At 43.5% G+C, this 26,359-nt stretch overlaps 1 protein-coding gene across 2 annotated transcripts in view; it reads right to left on the bottom strand.

Annotated features, from left to right (window-relative positions):
- ZNF106 (zinc finger protein 106) overlaps positions 1 to 26,359 on the bottom strand; it is a 118,024-nt gene that overhangs the window by 72,023 nt on the left and 19,642 nt on the right. For both annotated transcript variants that reach the window (XM_073554175.1, XM_073554176.1), the window contains exons 2-4: positions 13,804 to 13,888; positions 7,737 to 7,798; positions 1,839 to 2,033 (exon numbers count right to left, since the gene is read on the bottom strand). In XM_073554175.1, coding sequence (XP_073410276.1) covers positions 1,839 to 2,033; positions 7,737 to 7,798; positions 13,804 to 13,857 — 311 coding nt within the window. In that variant the 5' untranslated portion in view covers positions 13,858 to 13,888. The remainder of the gene's footprint in view (positions 1 to 1,838; positions 2,034 to 7,736; positions 7,799 to 13,803; positions 13,889 to 26,359) is intronic.

Here is a 26,359-nt window from a genome sequence, read left to right as displayed (position 1 = left end):
ATTCATACATACAGTATAAATTGAGAAAAAGGCAAGAAACACAATGCTAAATAAGCTAGAGAGAATATATGGACGAACTATAACCTGAGCGGCCTTCTTATTTTAATGACACCGTGCATAATACGTCCTCTGTATATGTATATCCCTTCAATGGGGCCTAGTCAAAAGTATATTATGAAGCAAATAATACTCAATATAGTAAAAGAAAGGCAGCTCTGACCCTTGGCAACTTCAAATTGCTTTATTTCATGCAAAAAGTGCCCATCATGGGAGACTATGCTGGTATTTAACATATGCAACGACCGTTTCGCCATGAGGTATGCTTCATCTGGCCTGACGAAGCGCATGCCAGTGCAAAAATGGCCATCACCTGAGTTACGCACCATCGGGGTCTCCTGTGAGCTGCATTTTTTGCATTGAATACAGCATTTTAAGATACCTAGGGTGAGTGCCGCCTATCTTTTACTAAATTGTGAAGAACTCAAGAGAACAAGCTTTACATCTGTCCAAATAACCAATTAAAATATAGATAATTTTATTGATAACATAGTATAAAAACAAGGTAAAAAGTGAATACCACTGGTACAGACAAATAGGTGGATACACCCGGAAAAGTGATTACCCTTAAAAACAGGGGTCTCCTTGGTATAAATAAATTCAGCTAACACCAGCACTAAAAGACAATTATTCACCAAAATAAACATACTAACATAAGAAATATATGCATACATGTGTATTTTGGTGATTACCATTTACTGCTTGTCTTAGCTGAATTTATTTATACCAAGGAGACCCCTGCTTTCAAGGGTAATCACTTTTCCAGGTGTAGCCACCTATTTGTGTCTGCACCAGTAGTATTTTTTTCCTCACTTTTTACCTTGTTTTCATACTATGTTGTCAATAAAATTATCTATATTTTAATTAGTTATTTGGCCGTGTGTAAAGCTTTTTCTTCTTCTTACCTTTTGCTTTATGGTCACATATGCATAGAGGATAATGTTGGTGTTTCTAAGTTGTGAAGAATTCAAAATGCTATATTTCCCTTTTATCACAGCATTCAATTGGCCGCACCCGACATTTTCAGCAGAAATGTCCGTCATCTGATGAATATCACATTTTATGCAAACAGTCGGGGGGGCTTATATATATGCATCAGTCTCCTGACTGAATTTCCACCTGACTGACACTTTGCTTGGCTCTCACATGTAATAGGCTGCTGCAGGTGTCTGGCGGCAGCTTTTTCCCCTGCTATCCTTAACACATGAACACTTGGCTCTCGGCTGAAATGAGCATACATGTGTATTCCAAAGGCTCTGCAAAATCACTTCAGGTCTGCAGGCAATTCAAGTGAATGCTAAATATGAGAAATCAATAAAAAAAGATTAGGTGCTCTTTAATAATTTGGTCACTGTGCATTAGTCAAAGAAGCAAAAATTAAAAGGTGCAGGCCAATTTTATTTTTAAATATTAGCCAACACCTTAAAAATTTGACCCTATAAAAAATAATTTGCACCTTAATGTTGGTCAGAGCGCATGTTTTATATTGCTGCTACGTTGTAGAGGAGAGCATTTCTTTTACAGCAGTCACTTCAGATATAGTTGGAGAAATAGACCCCAGCGTATAAATAAAAAGCGCACATTGGCTTGCTCATAGAGCTCGCACAGCAGTCATGGAGTTGGTGGGGAAACATTTGAAGCCTGAAAGTTCCTCCGTGTCACACAGCTCGGCTAGCAAAATGTGAAGTGAAGAAGCAGGCTATTTCATTTTCGATCCCATTAGCAATATAGGTGCAAATAAAAGACCAAGTGCAAACAGTGATAAGAATAAAGGAACTTACCGACTTTGTTCCTTCCTTTTATTAATGAGTTGGATAAGTTCCTTGTCAAAGTATTCTTCCTCCGCCTCCTCCTTGTCTTCTTCCTTTTCCAGGGCATTGATGTTATCTTTATGTAGCTGGCTAGAGATGTGCTTGGCATAGGTTGATAGGCCCACCACTGACACCCTGCAGACTCGGCACTCATGGCTACAGTCTCTAGGGAGAGAAGCAGAAGGAGGGCACTCAATTCTTCCGACAGGCATTGCTGGCTATGCTGTGTCTCCTCTACAGGCAGGGTCTCTTTGAACAATTGCAATGGCTGTGAGAAAACTTCTGGCACAGAGAAAGATTATTCCGCGACCATCCACTTAAGGAGTAAATTACAAGTAAAGAACAGTTAGGATAGATTTTCTCCAACAATTAAGAGGCAAAGCTTTAAAAAAAAAGTAAAGAAATTAAAAAAAGATCTTCTTTAATTGTTGTACTGAAAATCGTGCCCACAGAGGGGACACAGCATAGAAGAAGGGAGAAGGGACAGGGGAGGTGGGCTTACAGAGCTAGTGACCCCAGCCCTGTAGCCCGAGCATGGTGGCAGCTGCTGTGAGCCACTTCTGACGCGCGCATCACTTTTATTTCTAGCATAGCACTCACACCTCCCAAGTTTGGAAAGGGTCCAAGGGGGGTGGGAGAGTGACCAATCACACGGCAGTAACCAGAGCCTGGACAGCTGAAAAGCAGGATGGGAATGGAGACACTCCAGCGTTGGAGCAAATGATGAGAATGCTTATCTAGTATCCAACACGTAGAGCATGGCTACAGCAAAAAAGGCATTATGGTGCAGGAGGCTAATTCTGTGTGGGGGCACCAACAGCTGCAGGGGCACAAATGGTGGCTGCATCTGCGCACAGAAGGCAAATTTATCCACGCTTCCTAAAGAGAAGGTTACCGGCTGATCCCCAATGTCATCCTTCTCTCATCAGAAAGGAGCTGAACGGTTAGATTTTAATGCATCCAAATTTTTTTTACTCCTGAAGCATTGAGAGAAAAAAAAAAAAAAAAGACAGTGATAGCAGGTTTTGCAGATATCGGTTATCAGTCATTGCCAGACTCCTGCTTTCTTGTATCGGTGTGATCACAGTGAGATTATTACCAGCTACGTATGAGCATACTCATTGCCTAAGAACCTAGGAGACTTGGGACCTAAAACACAACCTTTAATATTTAATATGTTAAAGGTCTTACCAAAAAACAACATATAAAGATACATTAAAAACAAGAAAAAACAAACAACATCCAAAATACAATGAGAGACCCCACGTAACTCCTATATACAGCTCTGTAATGCTGTAGATAAGCCCCCGATGAAACCTGAAAGATAAGAAAAATTTGTTAGATTATACTCACCGGGGGGCATGGTAGGGTGCGGTGGGTGTCACGGTCCGGCTCCTCCCATCTTCATACGATAATCTCCCCCTTCTTGCTTCTCCATCGGCTCCTGCACACGCGTACTTTATCTGCCCTGTTGAGGGCAGAGTAAAGTACTGCAGAGCGCAGGCACCGGGAAAGGTCAGAGAGGTCCAGCGCCTGCGCACTGCAGTACTCTGCTCTGCCCTAAAGAGGGCAGATTAAGCACGCCTGCGCCGGAGCCGAGGGAGAAGCAAGGAGGAGGACATTATCGCATGAAGTTGGGGGTCAGTATAATCTAAAAGGCCTTTTACACATAGCGATATCGCTAAAGCGTCACCGATTTTGTGACGCAACAGCGATATCGCTAGCGATATCGCTACATGTGACACTTACCTCCGACCGGGCCCCCCCGCTGGATATCGCTGATCGCGCGAGAAAGTCGTGGGCCGTTTTCTTCTCGCTGGAGTCCCACTGGCGCCGACGAGTGACGCATGGACGCAGGTGGAAGAAGTCATCATCGCTGCGTGTGACAGGTAAGTAACGACCGCCAAGCGTCGCTGGTGAGATCTGCCTGTTTGGCACCAGCGATCCTGACCGGGTCGTATCGTTGTCGGGATCGCTGGTGCATCGCTAAATGTAACGGGACCTTAACTCTTTTTTCTTATCTTTCAGGTTACATCGAGGGCTTACCTACAGCATTACAGAATGCTTTAGATAAGCCCCTGATGGCGGTGGCCGCAGCTGATAGGGTTAAAATGGGGTGACAGATTCCCTTTACTGTGCTTCTGATTAGGTGATCACCTGAACCAAATCTTATTTAAAGAAGGAAAGAATAAAAAACCCTTTTGTGGTGTTCACAATCCTCTTGCAATAGGACAAGCTGGATGGCAAAACAAGTGCTAGTAATATCCCAAAAGTGATAGGAATGACAAAATAACTTTTAACCATGTCAAAGGAGTTGAAAAGAAAAGTCTTGAGTGAGGAAAAGAAGGGCTCAATTCTGGCTTTACTTGCTAGGGATACAGTAAGCGTCATGTTGCCTCCAGTCCATTACAACAAGGTCAAGAAGCAGACATTGGGGACAACAAAGCTACAGACTCTCCACTGACCCGGATGACCGTCATCTTATACTTAGTAACCACAAGATGACATCAAGTGACCTACAAAAGGAATGGCAAATGGCAGCTGGGGTGAATTGCACGGCAAGAACAGTTTGAAACAGGCTCCTAGAGGCAGGGCTCAAGTCATGTAAAGCTAGAAGAAAGCCTTTCATCAAAGAGAAGCAAAGCAGAGCCAGGCTGATGTTTGCCAAAGACCATAAGGATTGGACCACAGAGGACTATACCAGGAAAGATCTTTGAACAAATTATTAAACAACATGTATGTCAATACCTGGATAAGAATGAAGTGATTAAACAGAGTCAGCATGGGTTTGTAACTAATAAGTCATGTCAGACTAACTTAATTTCCTTCTATGACGGTATCACTGATTGGGTGGATCAAGGAAATGCTGTAGATATAGTATATCTTGACTTGAGCAAAGCATTTGACAAAGTCTCTCATACAATCCTTATTGAAAAAATGACTAAGTATGGAATGGACAAGGCAACTGTTAGGTGGATTCATAACTGGCTTAGTGATCGGACCCAAAGAGTGGTCGTAAATGGCTGCACATCCAGTTGGAAGAATGTCTCAAGTGGGGTACCACAGGGCTCTGTCCTGGGCCCTGTATTGTTCAACATCTTTATCAACGATTTAGATGAAGGAATTGAGGGTAAACTGATTAAATTTGCTGATGACACAAAGCTAGGAGGGATAGCTAATACTAGAGAAGAGAGAGAGAGGATTCAAAAATTTAAATAAACTGGAGAAGTGGGCAGCAACTAACAGAATGGTTTTTAACAGGGAGAAATGCAAAGTACTACATCTGGGCAATAAAAATGAAAAAAGCATATATAGAATGGGAGGAATAGGGCTAAGTGACAGCACATGTGAAAAAGACTTGGGTATACTAATAGATCACAGACTGAATATGAGTCAACAGTGTGATGCAGCAGCAAAAAAGGCAAATGCAATTCTAGGATGTATTAACAGAAGCATACAGTCTAGATCACGTGAAGTCATTATTTCCCTCTACTCCTCTTTGGTCAGACCTCATCTGGAATATTGTGTCCAGTTTTGGGCACCACATTTTAAAAAAGACATCAACAAACTGGAGCAAGTTCAGAAAAGAGCGACCAGAATGGTGACCGGTCTGCAAACCCTGTCTTATGAGGAAAGGTTGCAGGATTTGGGAATGTTTAGTTTGCAAAAGAAAAGACTGAGAGGAGACTTAATAGCTGTCTACAAATATCTAAAGGGCTGTCACATTGTAGAAGGATCAACTTTATTCTCATTTGCACAAGGAAAGACTAGAAGCAATGGGATGAAACTGAATGGGAGGAGACACAGATTAGATATTAGAAAAAACTTTTTGACAGTTAGAGTAATCAATGAGTGGAACAGGCTCTCACGAGAAGTGGCGAGTTCTCCTTCAATGGAAGTCTTCAAACAGAGGCTGGACAGACATCTGACTGGGATGATTTAGCGAATCCTGCTTTGAGCAGGGGGTTGGACCAGATGGCCCAGGAGGTCCCTTCCAACTCTACGATTCTATGATTCTATGATTGGAGTAAGGTAATCTTCTCTAATGAGTCTAATTTTCAGCTTTGCCCAACACTTGGTCGCCTAATGGTTAGACGGAGACCTGGAGAGGGGTACAAGCCACAGTGTCTTGCACCCACTGTGAAATTTGGTGAAGGATCGGTGATGCTTCAGCAAGGCTGGAATTGGGCAGGTCAATCTTTGCGAAAGATGTATGAATCAAGCCCGCATACAAGGTTATCCTGGAAAAACAGTAGATTCCTTCTGCTCAGGCAATGTTCCCCAACTCTGAGGACTGTTTTTTTTCCAGCAGGACAATGCGCCATGCCACACAGCCAGGTCAATCAATGTGTGGATAAAGGACCACCACATAAAATCCCTGTCATGACCAGCCCAATCTCCAGACATGAACCCCATTGAAAACCTCTGGAATGTAATCAAGATGAAGATGGATAGTCACAAGCCATCAAACAAAGAAGAACTGCTTAAATATTTGTACTAGGAGTGGCATAAGGTCACCCAAAAGCAGTGTGAAAGACTGGTGGAAAGCATGCCAAGACGCATGAAAGCTGCAATTAAAAATCATGGTTATTCCACAAAATATTGATTTCTGAACTCTTCCTGAGGTAAAACATTAGTATTGTTGTTTCTAAATGATTATGAACTTGTTTTCTTAGCATTATTTGAGGTCTGCAAGCACTGCATTTTTTTGCCATTTTGACCATTTCTCATTTTCTGAAAATAAATACAAAATTTAGTGCTTGGAAATTCGAAGACATGTTGTCAGTAGTTTCTAACATACCTATAAAGAGAAAAATCAGACTAACTGAAAATTTTGCAGTGATCTCTTAATTTTTGCCACAGCTGTATATCCAAACATCCCATACAAACAAAAAAGCAAATACTTCCCCCTTGCTCCCATTTCCCCGATGCAATGACTTTCCGCACAGCTGTCGCGATGAAGTGGCACATCAGGTGGCTCAGTCGCACAAACTGATTGGTGGAAAAAGGATCTGGCGGCTCCGTACTCCTGCTAATGTATTCACTACTGTCTGCATCCCAAGGATGCGGATAGCGGTGACAGCGGACGGACGCCAGGCAAGGGCATGATTTCAGCCCTCCAGCTGTCTCAGTCCGCAGGGCGGAACGGAACAGCCAGAGGGCCGGATGTGGCCCGCTAGCCACAGTTTGCCGAGCTCTGGACAAGTGCAAACTGGGCTCCTTTTCACGTGGATTGAACAAACTCAGGTGCAGTAGTATGGTACATTTAGACAGGTGAGGATGCATGTGGGAACATATCTTAGTGAGAGGCATCAATAAAATGCTTATGGTATTGTCCTTCAGCAGGCAAGTGACTGCCAAAGCTGGAGGCAAAGATAAGAGGATTAGTAGTCCATAGAGTCCAGTGATACGCTACAGCTCATATTGATTGAAATGAATAACGTGAATAACCCTTATGTCTTTAATTTACAAGAGATAAGGGGTTTAATGATGTATGTATCTACACACAGTCTGTACTATAATGTTGTGGATGGATTAGGAAGTCCTTATATGTCCCGCGTCTCTTTTATATGAGAATATGACAAATGCTCCGATGTCTTCATATTGGGAGAACGTGTGTAGGACGTGCGATGACAAACTGAATAGTTGACTGGATATTTCCAGGCAGTGAACCCCTGCACTAAAGACATTTCTGGAGGGCATGAAGTTGATAATGGGCGCCAGCTGTTCTGCCCATGGAAGCATGTGAGATTTCTAGCATATAGACGTTGCTGGCTATTTCACGCCTCTTTAATACAAATCACAACAGGTGGCATACATGAAATGGTGCCAGATCAGAGGAATTTAAAGCCAAAATGTAAGTATTACCTGCCCTGTAAATTCTCCAGTTCCCGGTGATGAAGCATGCTCCGCATGTGTTCATCCATTTCCTGTAGGAGAGAGGCAAAATTACTCATTCATTCATCTATACATATAGTACCGAAAAAAGGTGCAAAATACCATCACTTCTGTAAGCCACCAGGTGTTATATTCACGCACATGTAGAAAATCTGGAATTATCATTTTGTACAGTGTACCTGTACATTTTATCTGTGGCTTCCCTTAGGCCTGAGGGTATGTGCACATAATCCGGAGTTGCTGCAGGTTGGACGTCGGATGTTACAGCATAGTGGATGGGATTTCAAGAAATCCCATGTCCACTATGCATCCACAGATGCCCACGAATCACCTGCAGAGACGGACATGCGGTGTGTCTTTCCAGACCACAGCATGTCCATTTCTCCTTCGGAGATGCGAGAAATCACATCCATACAAATATATTGGACACCGCGGTTCAATCCACAAGGTTCAGTGGACACATTCGGATTCACCGGTGTTCAATAAACGGCAGCGCTTTGGAAGCAGCGAACATGCTCTGCGTCCAAAGCAAGGCTACTTCCGGATCGTGTGCCCCTGGCCTGAGTACGAGGTGCGCGAACATGCAATGCACTGAGCTTTGTTACATCTGCAGCCTTGTGTTGCCTTTCATTCATATACTTTGTGCCAGGTTCCTACATCTTATTCAGTGAATGCCCATCATTGATCTCAAATTTGCTTTTCTTTCATTGTAATAAATTGAAAAGATTCCACGCAAACTAACTTCATGACGTAGATGTTTATGGCTGCGGTTTCTTCTTCCTGTTACGAAGCGTTAAAGGGGTGCAACGGGGAATAAAAACTTATTGCTACAATACCTCAAACTGGGTAGAAATATTAAAGAGAGATAATACTCCTTGATTCCATTTTGGTTCCCAACTTGGTGTCACCCATGGTCTCTGCTGACGTCTGTGACATGCCAGAAGTGCCCAGTCAGAAAATCATTAGCTGAGGCCAGTGATCAGCCGAGAAACCATGTCCAGTGTGTCAAGGACAGGACTATGAAACTAAGACCAGCAGGGATTAGGGGAATGCCCTTACAGGCGCTACGAAAATTAGGGAGAAGTAGTAAAACATTTTTTTCTTTTAACCCTGTGGTGTAGTGACCACTATGTCAGCTAGGGGGCGCTGTGTGGGTGTCCCAGGACGGGTGTACAGGCACATTCAGTGTGGTAACAGGAGCAGGGTCCTAAATGACCATTATGGGTCTCAAGGTGGGTGGCCTTGGGATGTAGGCTCCAGGGTGTATTGATCAGCAGAGGTACTGCTGATCTTTCTGTTACACTGTGTCAGGGAAGCCTGTGTGTGTCTATACAACCTTTAGTGATGTCATAGCCATGTGATCACCTGTGGGTGTGGTTACAGGGCTATGTAATTGAGGTGTTTGGCACATGTGAGAGACAGAGTGGAGGGAGTCTGTCTGAGTGTGGACAGACTTCCATGTGTCCAGGCGGGACACTACAGAGGTTGTATATGGGGAGGACTACACCTCCCAGCATGTGCTGAGACTCTCGGTCCGAGTCTGAAGCCACGGACGCTTATGTTCTTTTGTGCCTAAGCTAGAGGCTATTTTGGTGATACGCCGATTTATGGTTTATGGAGCAAATAAACCTCATGAACTTTGGGAAAAACCTGCCTCATGATTGTCTCCCGCTGCACCTGAGCGAGTCACATCCCTACAATTGGTGACAGACTGCGGGCAGCGATTCCCAGAAGCACGTGGGGCAGTGCTGGCGGTTCTGAGCCAGGAGAGCAGACGGTCTGACAACCGTGAGTAATACTGACCAAGGTCAGAGAAAGTGACTATGAATATTTGTGGGATACCTCTGAGGAGAAGAGGCGTCCGGGAAACTGTGGGGCTGACACCAGTAGGTAACAGACAGGAGTCTGTGTTGCACTGACCTGGGTCAGTGGTAAAGACTGTGTTCCTGGAGGGTTCAGTGAGCAAGGTCCTGGAGGGTCAGTGTTGGGAGGTTCTGTGAGAGGAATCGGATCCCTGGATCACGTGGTATGACCTTGGACCTGGTGAGGTGTGTGTTGGGCAGTCTCAGGCGGAGACGAATATCCTGAAGAGCACTCGCTGAGCCCCTGGACCTGGTGAGGCCGGTGTGTTGGGAAACCCTGGGAGGAGGGTCGGCTCCCTGAATAGCACCCGGTGTGCCCTGTGTGTTGGACGTTCTCAGGTGGAGACGGTACGTCCTGAACAGCACACGGACAGGACATGTGAGAGACTGTGCATGTGTTGTTTTTTTTTTCTCTTTTCCTCTGCAAAACCTGAAGGCAGATTGCTGTGGCTCAGAGCAGTCAGGAAGGTTTTTTTGCAAGGCAGATTGCTGTGGCTCAGAGGGGTCACGAAGGTCTCGCAGCACAGGGACCTGGTGTTTTTCCTGGGAGCATTGGTAGCAGACGCTGTCTGTCTACACCATCTTGCTGCAGCTTTATTGCATATGACTAAGCGGATACAGTAGTTGTGGCTTTACACAACTATTAAGGGTGAGTACCCTGTATTATTGCTGCATAACCCATTATACCTGCACTGGTAAGGCCCTATGGGCGCACGTTTGTGGCTTTTTTATCTTTGAGGGTGACAAGCGGCTTCCAGTAACCCGGCGGGGTTACGAAGGTGACAAGCGGCTTCCGGTGGATCGGTGAGTCCACGAAGATGGCGCAGCAGGAGCTGCAGTGACTCCAGCCGCTGTGTATGTGTGTGAACAGCAGCCGGAGGTGCCGGTGATCAGTGACAGCAGGAGCTGTGGTGGTGCCAGCAAAGACTTGTGTGGTATCGTTAAAAGACAAACTGTACTGTGTGAACTGTGGCCTAAGAGGTTCTGCAGGACGGACATGGGGAAATCCCAAAAGGGGGCGGTGACCCAAAAGGGGGCGGTGACCCAAATTGGAGTGGTAACCCAAAAAAGGGGTGGAGTCCCAAAAGGGGGCGGTGACCCAAATTGGAGTGGTAACCCAAAAAGGGGTGGAGTTCCAAAAGGGGGCGGTGACCAAAATTGCGGTGGCAACCCAAAGTGGGGTGGTGGTCCAGAAAGGGGCCAAGTGTGAAGAAGTGACAGCACTGGGTGTCTCAGTAGGTATGTCTGGAGTACCGCAGTGTATGTGCAGGTCTTTTTCAGAATGTGGAATATCCTTTCCGGGTAGTAATGACGGGCCACAGATGTGTACAGTGATGCTGCACCGGGAAGGAGCCTTTGGTCGGCTGGACTCAGAGAGTCAGGTGACTCTGACAGGAACTCCTCTCGTTTTCTCTCTGACCGAGAAAAACGTCAGGGTTCGCTGTAAACACGGGGTCACGGTGAACTACGCAGTAGACACAGTAGTGTTTGAGGGGACCAAAGGTGGTGAGTGCCAAGGTAGTGGGATACCACGGGACTTAGTCTATGCCTGGGAGAGGGGTCGGGACTTTCTTTTGTTTGATGACGTTTGGTCGGATGATGGAGATGCTTCGACTGTGGGGCAAGCGGACACTCTGAGACAGTGACGGCTCCTGACGTGGACAGGTCAGAGGTAGAACTGACCGGAAGAAGGACATCTGCCCAACTTACGGACCTGACGTCTCGTGATAAGACAGATGGTGGGCTGGGAGATGAGACTACTGGACTAGACACATTGGTGCTGGACGGTAACTGGAGGGTTCACTCGACTGGTGTGACTGACCCAGGGGTACCCTTTGATGATATAATTAAAGAGGTAGTGGTGAGACATGTGCTGGCCAAAAGAGAACAAGATCGTGAAATACAGCTGATAAAGGAGACGGTAACAGAACATGTCGAACGGGAAAGAGTTCTAAGGCAAGCAGCTGAGCACAGAGTGGATGAGCTGGAGAAGGAAGTCTCTGAGCTCAGAGGTCACCTGTCAGCATGTAAAACCATGAACAAGACCCTGTTAGAAGATATGGAGGTGCTCAGAGAGGCCCAAGAGAAGCATCAACAGGAGATTCTCAGGAGAGAGGATCAGCGTCGCTACCTGGCAGAGGAGCGAGATAAAGTTCTGCAAGAACTCAGTGGATTAGTAAAAGGTCTTCTACGGGAGAAGTGGATGGGCGAAGACGTACAGCGGCCATGCCCGACTGATAGCAAGGCAGAACTGCCAAAGCCCATCTTGGAAAAGGGTCCTGAAGACTGTAAATCTCAGGAAGATGGTGAGCCAAGAGCTGCACAAGACAGTCACCCGGTCTTGGCAGATACCTTGAGGGAAGTGTCCATGGGGAACCCAGAGCCATCTGTTCAGGATGAGAGGAAGTCCATGACCTTCAAGTGTGTGATGGAGGTACCCGAAGACGTGCGAGAAGCGTGTGCCAGCGAAGGTGTGCATGAGACTTTTAAAAAGGCAGTAAAAGCCTATAGTGTGAGCTGGGCACCAGAAACAGACCAGTTGGTGATACTGGCAGAAACGGAAGACACAGAGAGAAGGGTGGCTGTCCTGAAGGAGATGCACCTACAATGTCTCCGCACGAAACAGATGTTCGTGGAGCGTAATAGGAAAGCCGCTCGACGTCTGGAGCTTGCCAGGGAAGCTCAAAGTCGGCTGGGCTTTGTGGAAGACGTAATTCCGGTACCCAGAAATCTGGTGGGGAAAGTCGTTGGCAGACTTGGAAAGGTGATGCAGGAGATGGTGAATCGATCCAGTGTGAAGAGAGTGAGGATCCCACCTGCTGGTGAAATCCAAGTCGTTGTTGAAGATGACATGGTTCCTGTCATTGTGGTTGGTTCAGTGGAAAGCATTGGGAAGCTTTGCATGCTCCTGGAATATCGGGTAGCGTACCTGAAGGAGATTGAGCAGCTAAGACAGGATCGACTGCAGATGAATGAGCAGATAGAGAACGTCAGGTGGCGTCCACCTCCAACCCAAGTTGTAAAGGCCCGAAGGGATCCTCCAAGGAATGAAAGGGCAGGTCGAAGGCAAGAACGTCGAGAGTCCGCAAGTGGCCGTTCTAATCGTAGTAACATAGGCACGAGACCCGGTGGTGGACATAGTTACAGAGGGGTCAGACTCAGACCAGCCAGTTGGCCCAGCTGGACGTGGGACTCATGACCGTGTGAACTGGGAGAGCCGGCCAGTGAGAGAAAGGTCGGGTGACGGAGCGCACTGCAAACAGGTGGAGACTAAAGAGTGTCTGATCACACTGACGGACGTTGACGGGAAGGCCAAAGCCCAAGGCCGAGATACTGACCGCTGGGGGCGGGGGAGGCCTAACGTGAATATGAGGCAGTTTGACTACCGAAACAGACGGAGATGGTCCTCTCGACTTGTAGGGCAAGGTGACATGGGTGCCAGGTCTCAAGATACCTGGGTGATGTCATGTGTTAAACCCCACAAGTTTGAACAGAGGGGGGAGGTATGTGGTGTAGTGACCACTATGTCAGCTAGGGGGCGCTGTGTGGGTGTCCCAGGATGGGTGTACAGGCACATTCAGTGTGGTAACAGGAGCAGGGTCCTAAATGACCATTATGGGACTCAAGGTGGGTGGCCTTGGGATGCAGGCTCCAGGGTGTATTGATCAGCAGAGGTACTGCTGATCTTTCTGTTACACTGTGTCAGGGAAGCCTGTGTGTGTCTATACAACCTTTAGTGATGTCATAGCCATGTGATCACCTGTGGGTGTGGTTACAGGGCTATGTAATTGAGGTGTTTGGCACATGTGAGAGACAGAGTGGAGGGAGTCTGTCTGAGTGTGGACAGACTTCCATGTGTCCAGGCGGGACACTACAGAGGTTGTATATGGGGAGGACTACACCTCCCAGCATGTGCTGAGACTCTCGGTCCGAGTCTGAAGCCACGGACGCTTATGTTCTTTTGTGCCTAAGCTAGAGGCTATTTTGGTGATACGCTGATTTATGGTTTATGGAGCAAATAAACCTCATGAACTTTGGGAAGAACCTGCCTCATGATTGTCTCCCGCTGCACCTGAGCGAGTCACATCCCTACAACCCGTTTGACGATTTTTGGCATAATTTTTATTCCACCTTTAATACTCTTTATCTCTAAATTACTTAAATAAACGGTTTACCTTTTTGGAACTGTACACGATTTCGCATAAGATGCATTTTCGTTCCCGCACCATGGTCTCTCCTTAGTGAAAACTCACGCCATAGCTATAAAAATAAATTAAATTGTCATTAAAGAATTTCACATAATTATTGGATTTCACTCCTTGCACAGTAAAGGGTAAAATATGTAGCTCTATAGCCCATAACGCAATATCTATGCAAGGGCTGCAATGGAAATGCCCTGTATGTACATAGCTGCACACAAACCTCCTAAACATAGGTATCTACAAGGTTAAATGCTCACAAAACTCCAACGATTCTGCACAACTTATAACACATTATATTCCATCATAATTGCTCTAGCCAACAAAATAATTTAAAAAAAAATTGTTAAAGGGAATCTGTCCGCAGAATTTCATACCCCGAACTACATATATGAAAGTAGCTCCTTCAAAGACAAGTCCAGCAACACATTTCTAAGAAATACCATTATCAAGCGCAATATCAATATCGAATGACAAAGATACTGATCAATAATATCATCAAGAAATGTTACTGACAATGTAGAATATCTCATGACAATAACATCCCTATGTAAATCCTCCAAGATGGTCACCAAAGAAAGCATACCAACAAAAGTGTATAAAAGAGAAACTATTTTATATCCCAAATCAAATATGTAGTATAAAATTAATAAAAACAAAACAGCAACAAAATCATTACAGCCAAGAAATATTAATTCCTTAAGCTTATGGTCATTCACACAATGTCAGTTACCAGAAAGGAACCTTGGCGTGGCCCCCATCTCCTTGGTGTGGCCCATGTTTCTCAGGAACACATCCCTGAATGACAACCTTTCTTCAGTCTCACATCATCTCTCCTCTCCTTATGACCAGTTGGTATCACCCCCTAATGGTGGTAATATAATAGATGTGGTCTCAGGCATCTTTGTACTTTAAGCTACTGTAAACAATGACAGGAGTATCCTGAGAATCATGTCTAAGGACTCCGTTACATTTAGCGATGCACCAGCGATCCCGACAACGATACGACCCGGTCAGGATCGCTGGTGCATCGCTAAATGTAACGGAGTCCTTAGACATGATTCTCAGGATACTCCTGTCATTGTTTACAGTAGCTTAAAGTACAAAGATGCCGTTAAATGTCGTTACTTACCTGTCAGACGCGGCGATGATGACGTCCTCCGCCCACGTCCACGCGTCGGCGCCAGCAGGAAGCCGCCGACGAGAAACGGCCCAGGACGTTCTCGCGCGATCAGCGACAACCAGCGGGGGAGCCGGTCGGAGGCAAGTATCACATGTAGCGATATCGCTGGCAATATCGCTGCTGCGTCACAAAATCGATATCGCTATGTGTAAAACCCCCTTATGGCCTTTTACAAAGTGACCAAAGGAATAAAGTTTTAGATGCAGAATGCAAAATGATACATACCCATATTTCAATATCTTATATCTGAACATCTTAGGCTAAGTTCACACTGGGCATTTTTGTTGATTTTTTTTTTCTGCAGCAAAACCTGATTTCTTGTCAGGAAAGAAGCTACAGCAAAAACGCATGTTGCAGTGCTTTTTTTGTTGCCATTTTAGTGCAAAAAGGCACCATCTTGTGTCTCTTTGTGCATGCTAATAATGTCGAGCGTCCACCCCCCGGGGGAAAAAAAAAAAAAAAGCTTCCTGTAGAACCCTACCTCTAAATCACAATCTATATTACATACATAGATGAAAAGTCAGCAACTCAGCAGCCTTGTACTGTAAAATCACAGCAGGACCCGAGAGCAAAGAATAGATACATACAGTATATACACATACAATAGATATATAGAGGTCAGTGACATATATAATTAATACAGGGTACGTGCAGCTAAGGCCTCTTTCACACTTCAGTTTTTTGCATCAGTCATAATCCGCCAAAAGGATGGATGGCGGATCCGTTTTAGTACTGATGACAACGGATGGCACCCGTCCGTTTTTTTTTTACGGATCCGACAAATGAACAATTTTAAAGGAATCGCAGCCTGGAAAAAAGAGAGAGACAGAGACAGAGAGAGACAGAGACAGAGAGAGAGACAGAGACAGAGACAGAATTTTTTTTTTTTCTTGTCCGGCACCCAGAAAGAATTTCGGGTTAAATGAGTGTCTGGAGGATCCGCCACAGAAAAAAACGTTGCAAGCTCCGTTTTGAAATCTTTGAGGATGGTAACGGACAGGAACTTTTGGGGGATCCGCAAAAAAACGGATGCAACGGACGGCAATCCGTCACAATCCGTCAATAATGGAAGTCAATGGGGAAAAAAACGGATCCTCAAAAGAAAATTGAGGATCCGTTTTTTTTCAAAACCTGGCGGATTGTGACTGATTGTAAAAAACTGAAGTGTGAAAGAGGCCTTACTGTACATCTACTGAAATACTTTTCATAAAAAAAGAAAAGAAAAAAAAAAAAATGGCGTGGACTCGCACGTACTTTTCATTACCAGCAGAGGGAAAGCTGACAGCTAGGGGCTGTTTATATCCTAGGAAGGGGGTAATACCCATGGAGCTTCCCAGGATATTAATATCCACTCACAACTGCAGTCAGCTGCAGGTTGATATTAATAGCCTAGGAAGGGGCCATGGATACTGTCCCCCCCTCCCCATTAGGCTGAAAACATCAGCTCTCAGCCACCCCCGAAAAGTTGCATCTATAAGATGTGCCAATTCTGGCACTTAGCCTTGCTCTTATCCCTCACCTTTCTGTCGTTTCATCCCACGCCGTAATTCATGTCTGGGGGATAGACAGTTTTCAACCTGGACGGTCGCATTTAGTGAATGAGCTGCAGTGGATGAGGCATCAGTGACTAGCGGTGATGTGATTTGTCACGGTTACAGCAGGTCACTGCATTCCCAGCTGAGCTTTACTGTGGCGACCTCGGTGAGATCCCCACTAGCACAATGAGAAAGTCTCACAGTGCAGAGGAGGCAGCAACATCGATGAAGTCACCGCTAGTCATTGATGCTGTGCTTGCAGCAGTTCATTCACCAGTGGGTCTCAGCCTGGACGGTCGTATCTTGGCACTGCCCAGGTTGAAAACTCTATCCCCAGACATGGATTACGGCGTGAAACAGAACGACGAACAAGGGAGGGATATTGTTGTATTTTTGTTTTATTACTGGAGACAAGGGATTCAATGAAATGGGCGAGCATAACTGTGTTTGCTATTTTTAAATAAAAAAGTAAAAGTGTGTTTTGTTTTATTTCAATCTAGCTGAAGAGCCTGGCGCTGCCCGGGCATAGTAACTAACTACGGTTAGTTAGAACAAATTATAATGATTATATCTATATATAAAGCTGAGTGTACAGCCCCGCCCACTCCACATAGCCACATTCACTAGAATCCCCCTAGCCCTGACACCTCCTGCTTGACTGATGGGTTCACTGCCTGAAATCACACATCCAGGTGAATCTCACAAAATAAGAATATCATCAAAAAGTTAATTTATTTCAGTTCTTCAATACAAAAAGTAAAACTCATTACATGGAATCATTACAAACAGTGATCTATTTCAAGTGTTTATTTCTGTTCATGCTGATGATTATGTCTTACAGCCAATGAAAACCCAAAAGTCATTATCTCAGTAAATAAGAATACTTTATAACAGCTTGAAAAATTATTTTAAAATCCGAATGTTGGCCTACTGAAATGAATGTTCAGTAAATTCACTCAATACTTGGTCGGGGCTCCTTTGGCATCAATTACTGCATCAATACAGCATGGCATGGAGGCGATCAGCCTGTTGCACTGCTGAGGTGTTATGGAAGCCCAGGTTGATGGTAGCCTTCAGCTCGTCTGCATTGTTGGGTCTGGTGTCTCTCCTCTTCCTCTTGGCAATACCCCACAGATTCTCTATGGGGTTAAGGTCAGGCAAGTTTGCTGGCCAATCAAGCACAGTGATACTGTTGTTTTTAGTTTTTAAAGGGAATCTGTCACCCCATTTTTTGAGTATCAGCTGCCGGCACCGAAAACAGGGGCTTATCTACAGCATTCTGTAATGCTGTAGATAAGCCCCCGATGTAACCTGAAAGATAAGAAAAACGAGTTATATTATACTCACCTGGGGGCGGTCCGGTCTTGGTCCGATGGGTGTTGCGGTCCGGTGCCTCCCATCTTCTAACGATGATGCCCTCTTCTTTGCTGCCTGTCGTGGCTCCTTCGTAGACCGGCATTTAAATGGCGCTTCCAGTAATCACGCCAGAAACACCGGTGACCTGCGTCACGTGATCGAGGGTCACCGGTGTATCGGCATGTCTCCTGGAGACCTCTACGGTTGTCAGTGCCGAACAGCTGTGAGCGCCACCTAGTGGTCGGTGCTCATAGCAAGTCAGCAATTCTACTACATAGAGGCGATCTGATCATCGCCTCTATGTAGCAGAGTCGACTGGGCTATTGCAGTGACGAATGAAGGATGCCAAAAGAAAAAAAAAAGTGTTTAAAAATATGCAATAACGGGTGATGGAAAATGGCGCAATTTTTATTTTCAGCAAAGTTTGGAATTTTCACCACTTACATAAAAAAGAACCTAGGCATGTTTGGTGTCTATGAACTCCTAATGACCTGGAGAATCATAATGGCAGGTCAGTTTAGCATTTAGTGAACCTAGCAAAAAAGCCAAACAAAAAGCAAGTCTGGGACTGCGCTTTTTTGAAGTTTCACCGCACTTGGAATATTTTTCCCGTTTTCTAGTACATGACATGGTAAAACCAATGGTGTCTTTCAAATGTACAACTTGTCCTGCAAAAAATAAGCTCTCACAAAGCCATATTGACGGAAAATAATAAAAGTTATGGCTCTGGGAAGAAGGGGAGAAACTAAAACAAAAAAAGAAAAGAAAAAAGCTCCGGTCATGAAGGGGTTAAAAAGAATGTATATATAAATCAATGATAAGATCATTCCAATTTGCAGAAATCCTAGCATGCAACATATAAGACAGCACTTCTCTAAAATTACCCTGACAGTTAACAGCATGCATCAGAGTAATACTCTATTACAGTAAAGGCTACCAGCCAGCAGCACTGCAGACACTGAATTGCTTGGGAACCAGCACTATAAATACATGGGACACTGATGATTGGATATGAGAGGGCATTCAGGACAACGGTCACAACACAACTAGCATGATTAAGGACCTAGATGATTTGCGAAAATAATCATAATAAATCATAATTATAATATATACAATATATATATATATATATATATATATACACATATATATATATATATATATATATATATATATATATATATATATATATATATATATATACACACACACACATACACACACACACACAGTTGCATCTCACAAAATTAGATCATAATCAAAAAGTTCATTCATTTCAATACAAAGAGTGAAACTCATGTTATATAGAATCATTAATTAACCAATGAAAATTGCCAATATATCTATCTACATTAATACATGTTGCCTAAGAAGGAAAATAAACTAATGTGTGAAAGGGTTTTCTTATGGAGAAAAGTTGTGTCACACCATGATCGAAGTTTATCCAGTTGCCTTCAATCTTTTGCCACGCTGGCCCATAATGTGTGGGTGCTACAAGTATTTTCTTCCACAATGATGTCCCCCCCGTCTGCAGTAAAGTCCTTATGTGAAGGCTATTTTTTCCCACCGATCTATGCCTGTAATGTTCTAACTATATGAAGCGACAGCTGAAAGGAACAAGGCCGCGCCACGCGCCGGGAACAGTTGTTCCCAAAATCTGAAGACTTTCCCTGCTCGCAAATTTCCCTGGCAAGAAAAGACATTCGAGACCTCAAGAGAAGTAGAAGGAAATGATGCAAGGGAAAAGTGTAACCACTTATCACAAAGGCCGGCCAGAAAAACACATTGAAAACATACCACAAGTAAAAAAGGGCCACACTATTCATTTTAATAGATGCATCTGCAAAAATAAATCCCTTCAAAAAATAATAAGCCAACCTGAAAGCCCTTGACTGTGGGGAGGAAGCAGTTTTATAGAGAGGCGCTTACTCATGTTCTGCCGCTCCATAAAACTTTATGGGACATACAGACAATTTAGAGGGAAAGAATAGCCACCGGCATTAACAGATGAATGGCTGGGAGTTCAGGAGTTGGACCAGGGCGATCAGCTGATCAAGGTTTGTAAAGTCGAGAGAATATATGGGGGTAGGTATAATTGTGTAAAGTGCATGAACACATACTAGCTATGTCGCAGCTTATCGAGCACAGCACTTGCAAGATGCATTTTAACCCAGTCATCGGCAATGTTCTGCCTTTGATACGGGCATCATCTGCCTCTAAAATCCGAGATCCACAAGCGGTGGTTAGCCAGTTAAATGCCTCAATCATTGACAGCGGCATTTAACACGCGCCTGCCGAAAGCATGTCACAGGTCCCGCCCACAGACGCCTCTCTCGTGATTGCGGGACGATGATGGGTTGTTGTAAGGCAGCAGGGGGTCTGCTGACATCACCATGCTTGTGTGATGGACTATTGAATATAGTAAAAAAAAAAAAAAAAAATTAACATTTCAAAAAAATACAAAAGTTCAAATCACCCGCCTTTTGCCCCATTAAAAATAAAAAATATACACATTTGGTATCGCTGCATTCAGAAATGTACAATCAAAATATAAAGTCAATTAATCTGATCAACAAATGCCGTAATGATAAAAAGTAAAAATAAAAAACACAAGAATTATGCTATTTGGTCATCATCGCAACATTGCAATCAAAATATTGTCTTTACCCGAAAATGGTATCAATAAAACGTCAGATCAAGCAGCAAAAAATAAGCCCTCACCCAGCCTCAGGTTATAAAACCTTGAAAATGCTACTGGTCTCAGAAAGTGGCGACAAACGCAAAAACATTTTTTCAAACACATTTCAGAAAGTTTTTTCACAATTTAATTAAAAAAAAACAAACCTATACATGTCTGGTATCTGCATACTCGCACTGACCTCACGAGTCGTATTGGTAGGTCACTTTTACTATTTAGTGAGCATGGTAAATAAATAAACCTAGAAAACAATTGTGGAACTGTATTTTAACTTTGCAATTTCACCGCACTTGGGAATTTTTTTCCCGTTTTTCAGTACACTAAATGGTAAAATCAATGGTGTAATTCAAAACTTACAACTCGCACCACGAAAAAAAACATGGCCCTCATACAGCTATATAGACGGAAAAAAAAATAATATTATATATATATATATATATATATATATATATATATATATATATCAGGGCTGTGGAGTCGGAGTCGTGGAGTCGGAGTCGGTGCTCATTTTCGTGGAGTCGGAGTTGGAGTCGGTATAAAATGGACCGACTCCGACTCCTAAAATATATAATAAATTGGGTACAGTAGTTCAATGCAGAATGTGCTGAATATTTTTTCATAGGAGTTTGGGAAAGTTATGAAATGTCCTATAAATGGCTGTTATATTCCTGATCTAAGGCTACATTCACACACAGCATTTTTCCTGTGTTTTTTGAGGATACGTTTTTCCGCTGCAAAAGCTGATCATCTTTTTAAAAAACCGCATCACCTGAAATGTTTTTGAGCTCATAGATAATGTTTTCAATAGCAAAAGCAGATTAGAAATCTGCTCTATCTATCCATTTATCCATATCTGTCTATCCATATCGTATCTGTACCAAAAAGAATGAAAACCGGGTAGTACACCAATATATATTCTGTTCTATCTAAATATCTTGATTATTGGATCATAAAAATGATTAAATGTCTGAGGTTCACATTGTACTACAATAAATTTTTCACTTAAATATAAGCAATATGTGTGGGAGTCGGAGTCGGAGTCGGTGTAAGGGAAATTGAGGAGTCGGAGTCGCAGGTTTGGCTTACCGACTCCACAGCCCTGATATATATATTATATATATATATATATATATATATATATATATATATATATATATATATATATCTCTCTCTCTCTCTCTCTCTCAAAACAAAAATGGAAAATCACCCAGAGTGAAGGGGTTAAAGGATTTGGCCACTGATTGGTTCCAAAGCAGAACTCTGTATGATGGTACTGTGAGGTCTGCAGTCCATCATCGGTCACAGATGGGGTGCAGCACTTGTTCAACAAGGTCACAGTGCCAGGAAATACAGAGTCGGCCCTGGGAGGTGAGCATGTTTTCATTTCATTTACAATTTAAAGGGAACATGTCAGCAGGATTGCGCACAGTAACCGACAGACAGTGTCAGGTCAGCGCTGTTATGCTGATTACACTGATACCTGGTGATGAAATCCATCTTGTGCTTGTTGTTTAATGTTTATCTTCAATTTCAAATTAATGATATGCTCGTGCTTCGGGGCGGGCTTGTGAGGAGTGGGGTCTTCATTATATATATCGTAAAATAAATAAATAAATCATCTGCAGTAGGCAGGCGGTTGCACTGCAGCATGATCGCATGCGTAATGCTTATTAAATTATTTTATTTGATGAGATAAGTAAATTCCTTAAATAAAAAAAAAACCTTCAAGATGGAGCCGCCATCTTGATAGAGTAAAAAAAAAAAAAAAAAAAAGTTAAAAAAAAAAACCCCAAAACACTGCATCCAGCGCCTGCACAATAACGTCTATCGTGTTGCTTGATGGATGCTACTGCGCAGGCAGTGTCTTCTTAGTGGAGACAACTTTTTTTTTTTTTTTACTCTAGCAAGATGGCGCAAGCGCCGCCATCTTGGAGGAGGCCTTTTTTTAATGAATCTATTTACAGTACAGATCAAAAGTTTGGACACACCTTCTCATTCAAAGAGTTTTCTTTATTTTCATGACTATGAAAATTGTAAATTCACTCTGAAGGCATCAAAACTATGAATTAAAACATGTGGAATTATATAATTAACAAAAAAGTGTGAAACAACTGAAAATATGTCTTATATTCTAGGTTCTTCAAAGTAGCCACCTTTTGCTTTGATTACTGCTTTGCACTCTCTTGGCATTCTCTTGATGAGCTTCAAGAGGTAGTCACCGGAAATGGTTTTCACTTCACAGGTGTGCCCTCTCAGGTTTTAATAAGTGGGATTTCTTACCTTATAAATGGGGTTGGGACCATCAGTTGTGTTGTGCAGAAGTCTGGTGGATACACAGGTGATAGTCCTACTGAATAGACTGTTAGAATTTGTATTATGGCAAGAAAAAAGCAGCTAAGTAAAGAAAAACGAGTGGCCATCATTACTTTAAGAAATGAAGGTCAGTCAGTCCAAAAATTTGGGAAAGCTTTGAAAGTGTCCCCAAGTACAGTGGCAAAAACCATCAAGCGCTACAAAGAAACTGGCTCACATAAGGACCACCCCAGGAAAGGAATACCAAGAGTCACCTCTGCTGCGGAGGATAAGTTCATCCGAGTCACCAGCCTCAGAAATTGCAGGTTAACAGCAGCTCATATTAGAGACCAGGTCAATGCCACACAGAGTTCTAGCAGCAGACACATCTCTACAACAACTGTTAAGAGGAGACTGTGTGCAGTAGGCCTTCATGGTAAAATAGCTGCTAGGAAACCACTGCTAAGGACAGGCAACAAGCAGAAGAGACTTGTTTGGGCTAAAGAACACAAGGAATGGACATTAGACCAGTGGAAATCTGTGCTTTGGTCTGATGAGTCCAAATTTGAGATCTTTAGTTCCAACCACCGTGTCTTTGTGCGACACAGAAAAGGTGAACGGATGGACTCTACATGCCTGGTTCCCACCGTGAAGCATGGAGGAGGTGTGATGGTTTGGGGGTGCTTTGCTGGTGACACTGTTGGGGATTTATTCAAAACTGGAAGCATACTGAACCAAAATGGCTACCACAGCATCTTGCAGCGGCATGCTATTGCATGCGGTTTGCGTTTGGTTGGACCATCATTTATTTTTCAACAGAACAATGACCCCAAACACACCTCCAGGCTGTGTAAGGGCTACTTGACCAAGAAGGAGAGTGATGGGGTGCTACGCCAGATGACCTGGCCTTCACAGTCACCAGACTTGAACCCAATCGAGATGGTTTGGGGTGAGCTGGACCGCTGAGTGAAGGCAAAAGGGCCAACAAGTGCTAAGCATCTCTGGGAACTCCTTCAAGACTGTTGGAAGACCATTTCCGGTGACTACCTCTTGAAGCTCATCAAGAGAATGCCAAGAGTGTGCAAAACAGTAATCAAAGCAAAAGGTGGCTACTTTGAAGAACCTAGAATATAAGACATATTTTCAGTTTCACACTTTTTTGTTAATTATTTGATTCTACATGTGTTAATTCATAGTTTTGATGCCTTCAGAGTGAATCTACAATTTTCATAGTCATGAAAATAAAGAAAACTCTTTGAATGAGAAGGTCTGTCCAAACCTTTGATCTGTACTGTATGTCAAATAAAACAATCTAATACGCATTGCACATGCAATCATGCTGAAGCGCAGGCACCGATTTTATAATATATATATTAACCCCTTACTGACATCAGACAGTTTAGTACATCTGATGTCAGTATCCCCCACTTTGATGTGGCCTCCGGCGGAGAACCCACCTCAAATCCGGGACATTTCGGCTGTTTTGAACAGCTGACATGTGCCCACAACAGCCGCCCGGCATTTAACAAGCGCATCCGGCCGGAAATACGCTCACCGGTGACCCGATTCACGTGATCGCGGGTCACCGATGTGTCAGCATGGCAACCAGAGGTCTCCTTGACACCACTATGGTTGTTGATGCCAGATTGCTATGAGTGCCACCCAGTGGTCGGCGCTCCTAGCAAGTTTGTAATTCTGCTACATAGAGGCGATCGGAGCATCGCCACTAGGTAGCAGAGACGATCGGGCTATAGCAGCTTCTAGCCTCCCATGTAGGCTATTGAAGCATTCCAAAAGCTAAAGAAAAATAGTTTTAAAAATATAAAAAATAAAAAACCCAAAAAGTTCAAATCACCCCACTTTCGCCCCATTCAAAATAAATTAAAAAAAATCAAGCATACACATATTAGGTATCGCCCGATCAATAAAAAAAAGGATTAACCTGATCACTAAACAGCGTAGCAGGAAGAAAAATAAAAACGTCAGAATTACTCTTTTTTGGTCGCCACGACATTACATTAAAATGCAATAATGGGCGATCAAAGGAACATATCTGCACCAAAATGGTACCATTAAAAACGTCAGCTCAGTGCGCAAAAAAGCCCTCACCAAACCAGAAATCATGAAAAATGGGTCTCGGAAGATGGCACAATTTTTTTTTCTTTTTCACCAAGGCCTGTTTCACACATCAGTTTTTTTGTCCAGTCAAAATCCGCTAAAATGGCGTATAACGGATCCGTTCCTGCAGTGACCACAACGTTTGTCACCGGACCGTTATTTGAACGGATCCGTCAAAGGAAGAGTTTTAAAGGAACCGCTGCCTGGGGAAGGAAGGAAGGAAAGTGAGAAAGAGAGAGAGAGAGAATTTTTCAGCCGTCAGAACAGTTTAGGGTTAAATTTGCGGCTGAGTGAAGTCTTTCGGGCATGCGCAGTGACAAATGCAGATCCGGCCGCCCGAAAAAACGTTGCATGGTCCGTTCGGACATGTCGGCGAACATCAAAATTTTGGCGGATCCGCAAAAAAACAGATCCAACGGATGGCCATCCGTCAAGATCCGCCGGTAATGCAACTCAATGGGAAAAAAACGGATCCGCCAAGAAAAATGGCAGATCCGTTTTTTCCCAAAACGGCGGATTTTGACTGATGGACACAAACGGATGTGTGAAACAGGCCTTAGACACCAAACATGTCTAGGTTCTTTTTTTATCTATGAACTCATAATGACCTGGAGAATTATAATGGCAGGTCAGTTTAGGCATTTAGTGAACCTAGCAAAAAAGCCAAACAAAAAAGAAGTGTGGGATTGCACTTTTTTTTGCAATTTCACCGCACTTGGAATTTTTTTCTTGTTTTCTGGCCATATTGACAGAAAAATAAAGTTATGACTCTGGGAAGAAGGGGAGTGAAAAATGAAAACGCAAAACCGAAAAAAGCTCCGGTCAAGAAGCGGTTAAAAATTACTGTTATTGTGAACAGTTACGCTATTTGAAGATGAAATGATCTCTAAAAGGCCTAAAGTTAAAAGTGACACATTCTTTGTATTTTAGGCCAAAAAAGTCTACATAGTAATTTTTTACATTTTAAAAATTACAAAAAAGAAAATACGCCACTGCAAAAGTTTAGGCAGCATTTGAAGATGTGTGTGCTCCTCTGACCAAGGTTTCAGCCCTTAATTAGTCTGTTAGAGTTATGGCTCGTTCACGATCATCGTTAGAAAAGGCCAGGTGATGCAAATTCCCAGCTTTAAAAAAACCCAGCCTCCTCTAACCTTGTGCCAAAAATCAGCAGCATTGGGTTCTTCTAAGCAGCTGCATAGAACTCTGAAAATGGTGGAGGTCCACAAAGCAGGAGAAGGCTATAAGATGATACCAAAAGTGTTTTCAAGTTGCCCTTTCCTCAGTTCGAAATGTAACTAAGAAAATATTACTACACTTACCGGTAGTTGGGTTTCTAAAGCCCCCGTTACA

Source organism: Dendrobates tinctorius, unplaced genomic scaffold, assembly GCF_039654945.1.
Source record: "Dendrobates tinctorius isolate UK_male_01 unplaced genomic scaffold, ASM3965494v1 ptg000208l, whole genome shotgun sequence".
Taxonomy (NCBI): Eukaryota; Metazoa; Chordata; class Amphibia; order Anura; family Dendrobatidae; genus Dendrobates; species Dendrobates tinctorius.
Note: the sequence above shows the minus strand (reverse complement) of the source record. Positions and strands in the feature narration are given on the sequence as shown.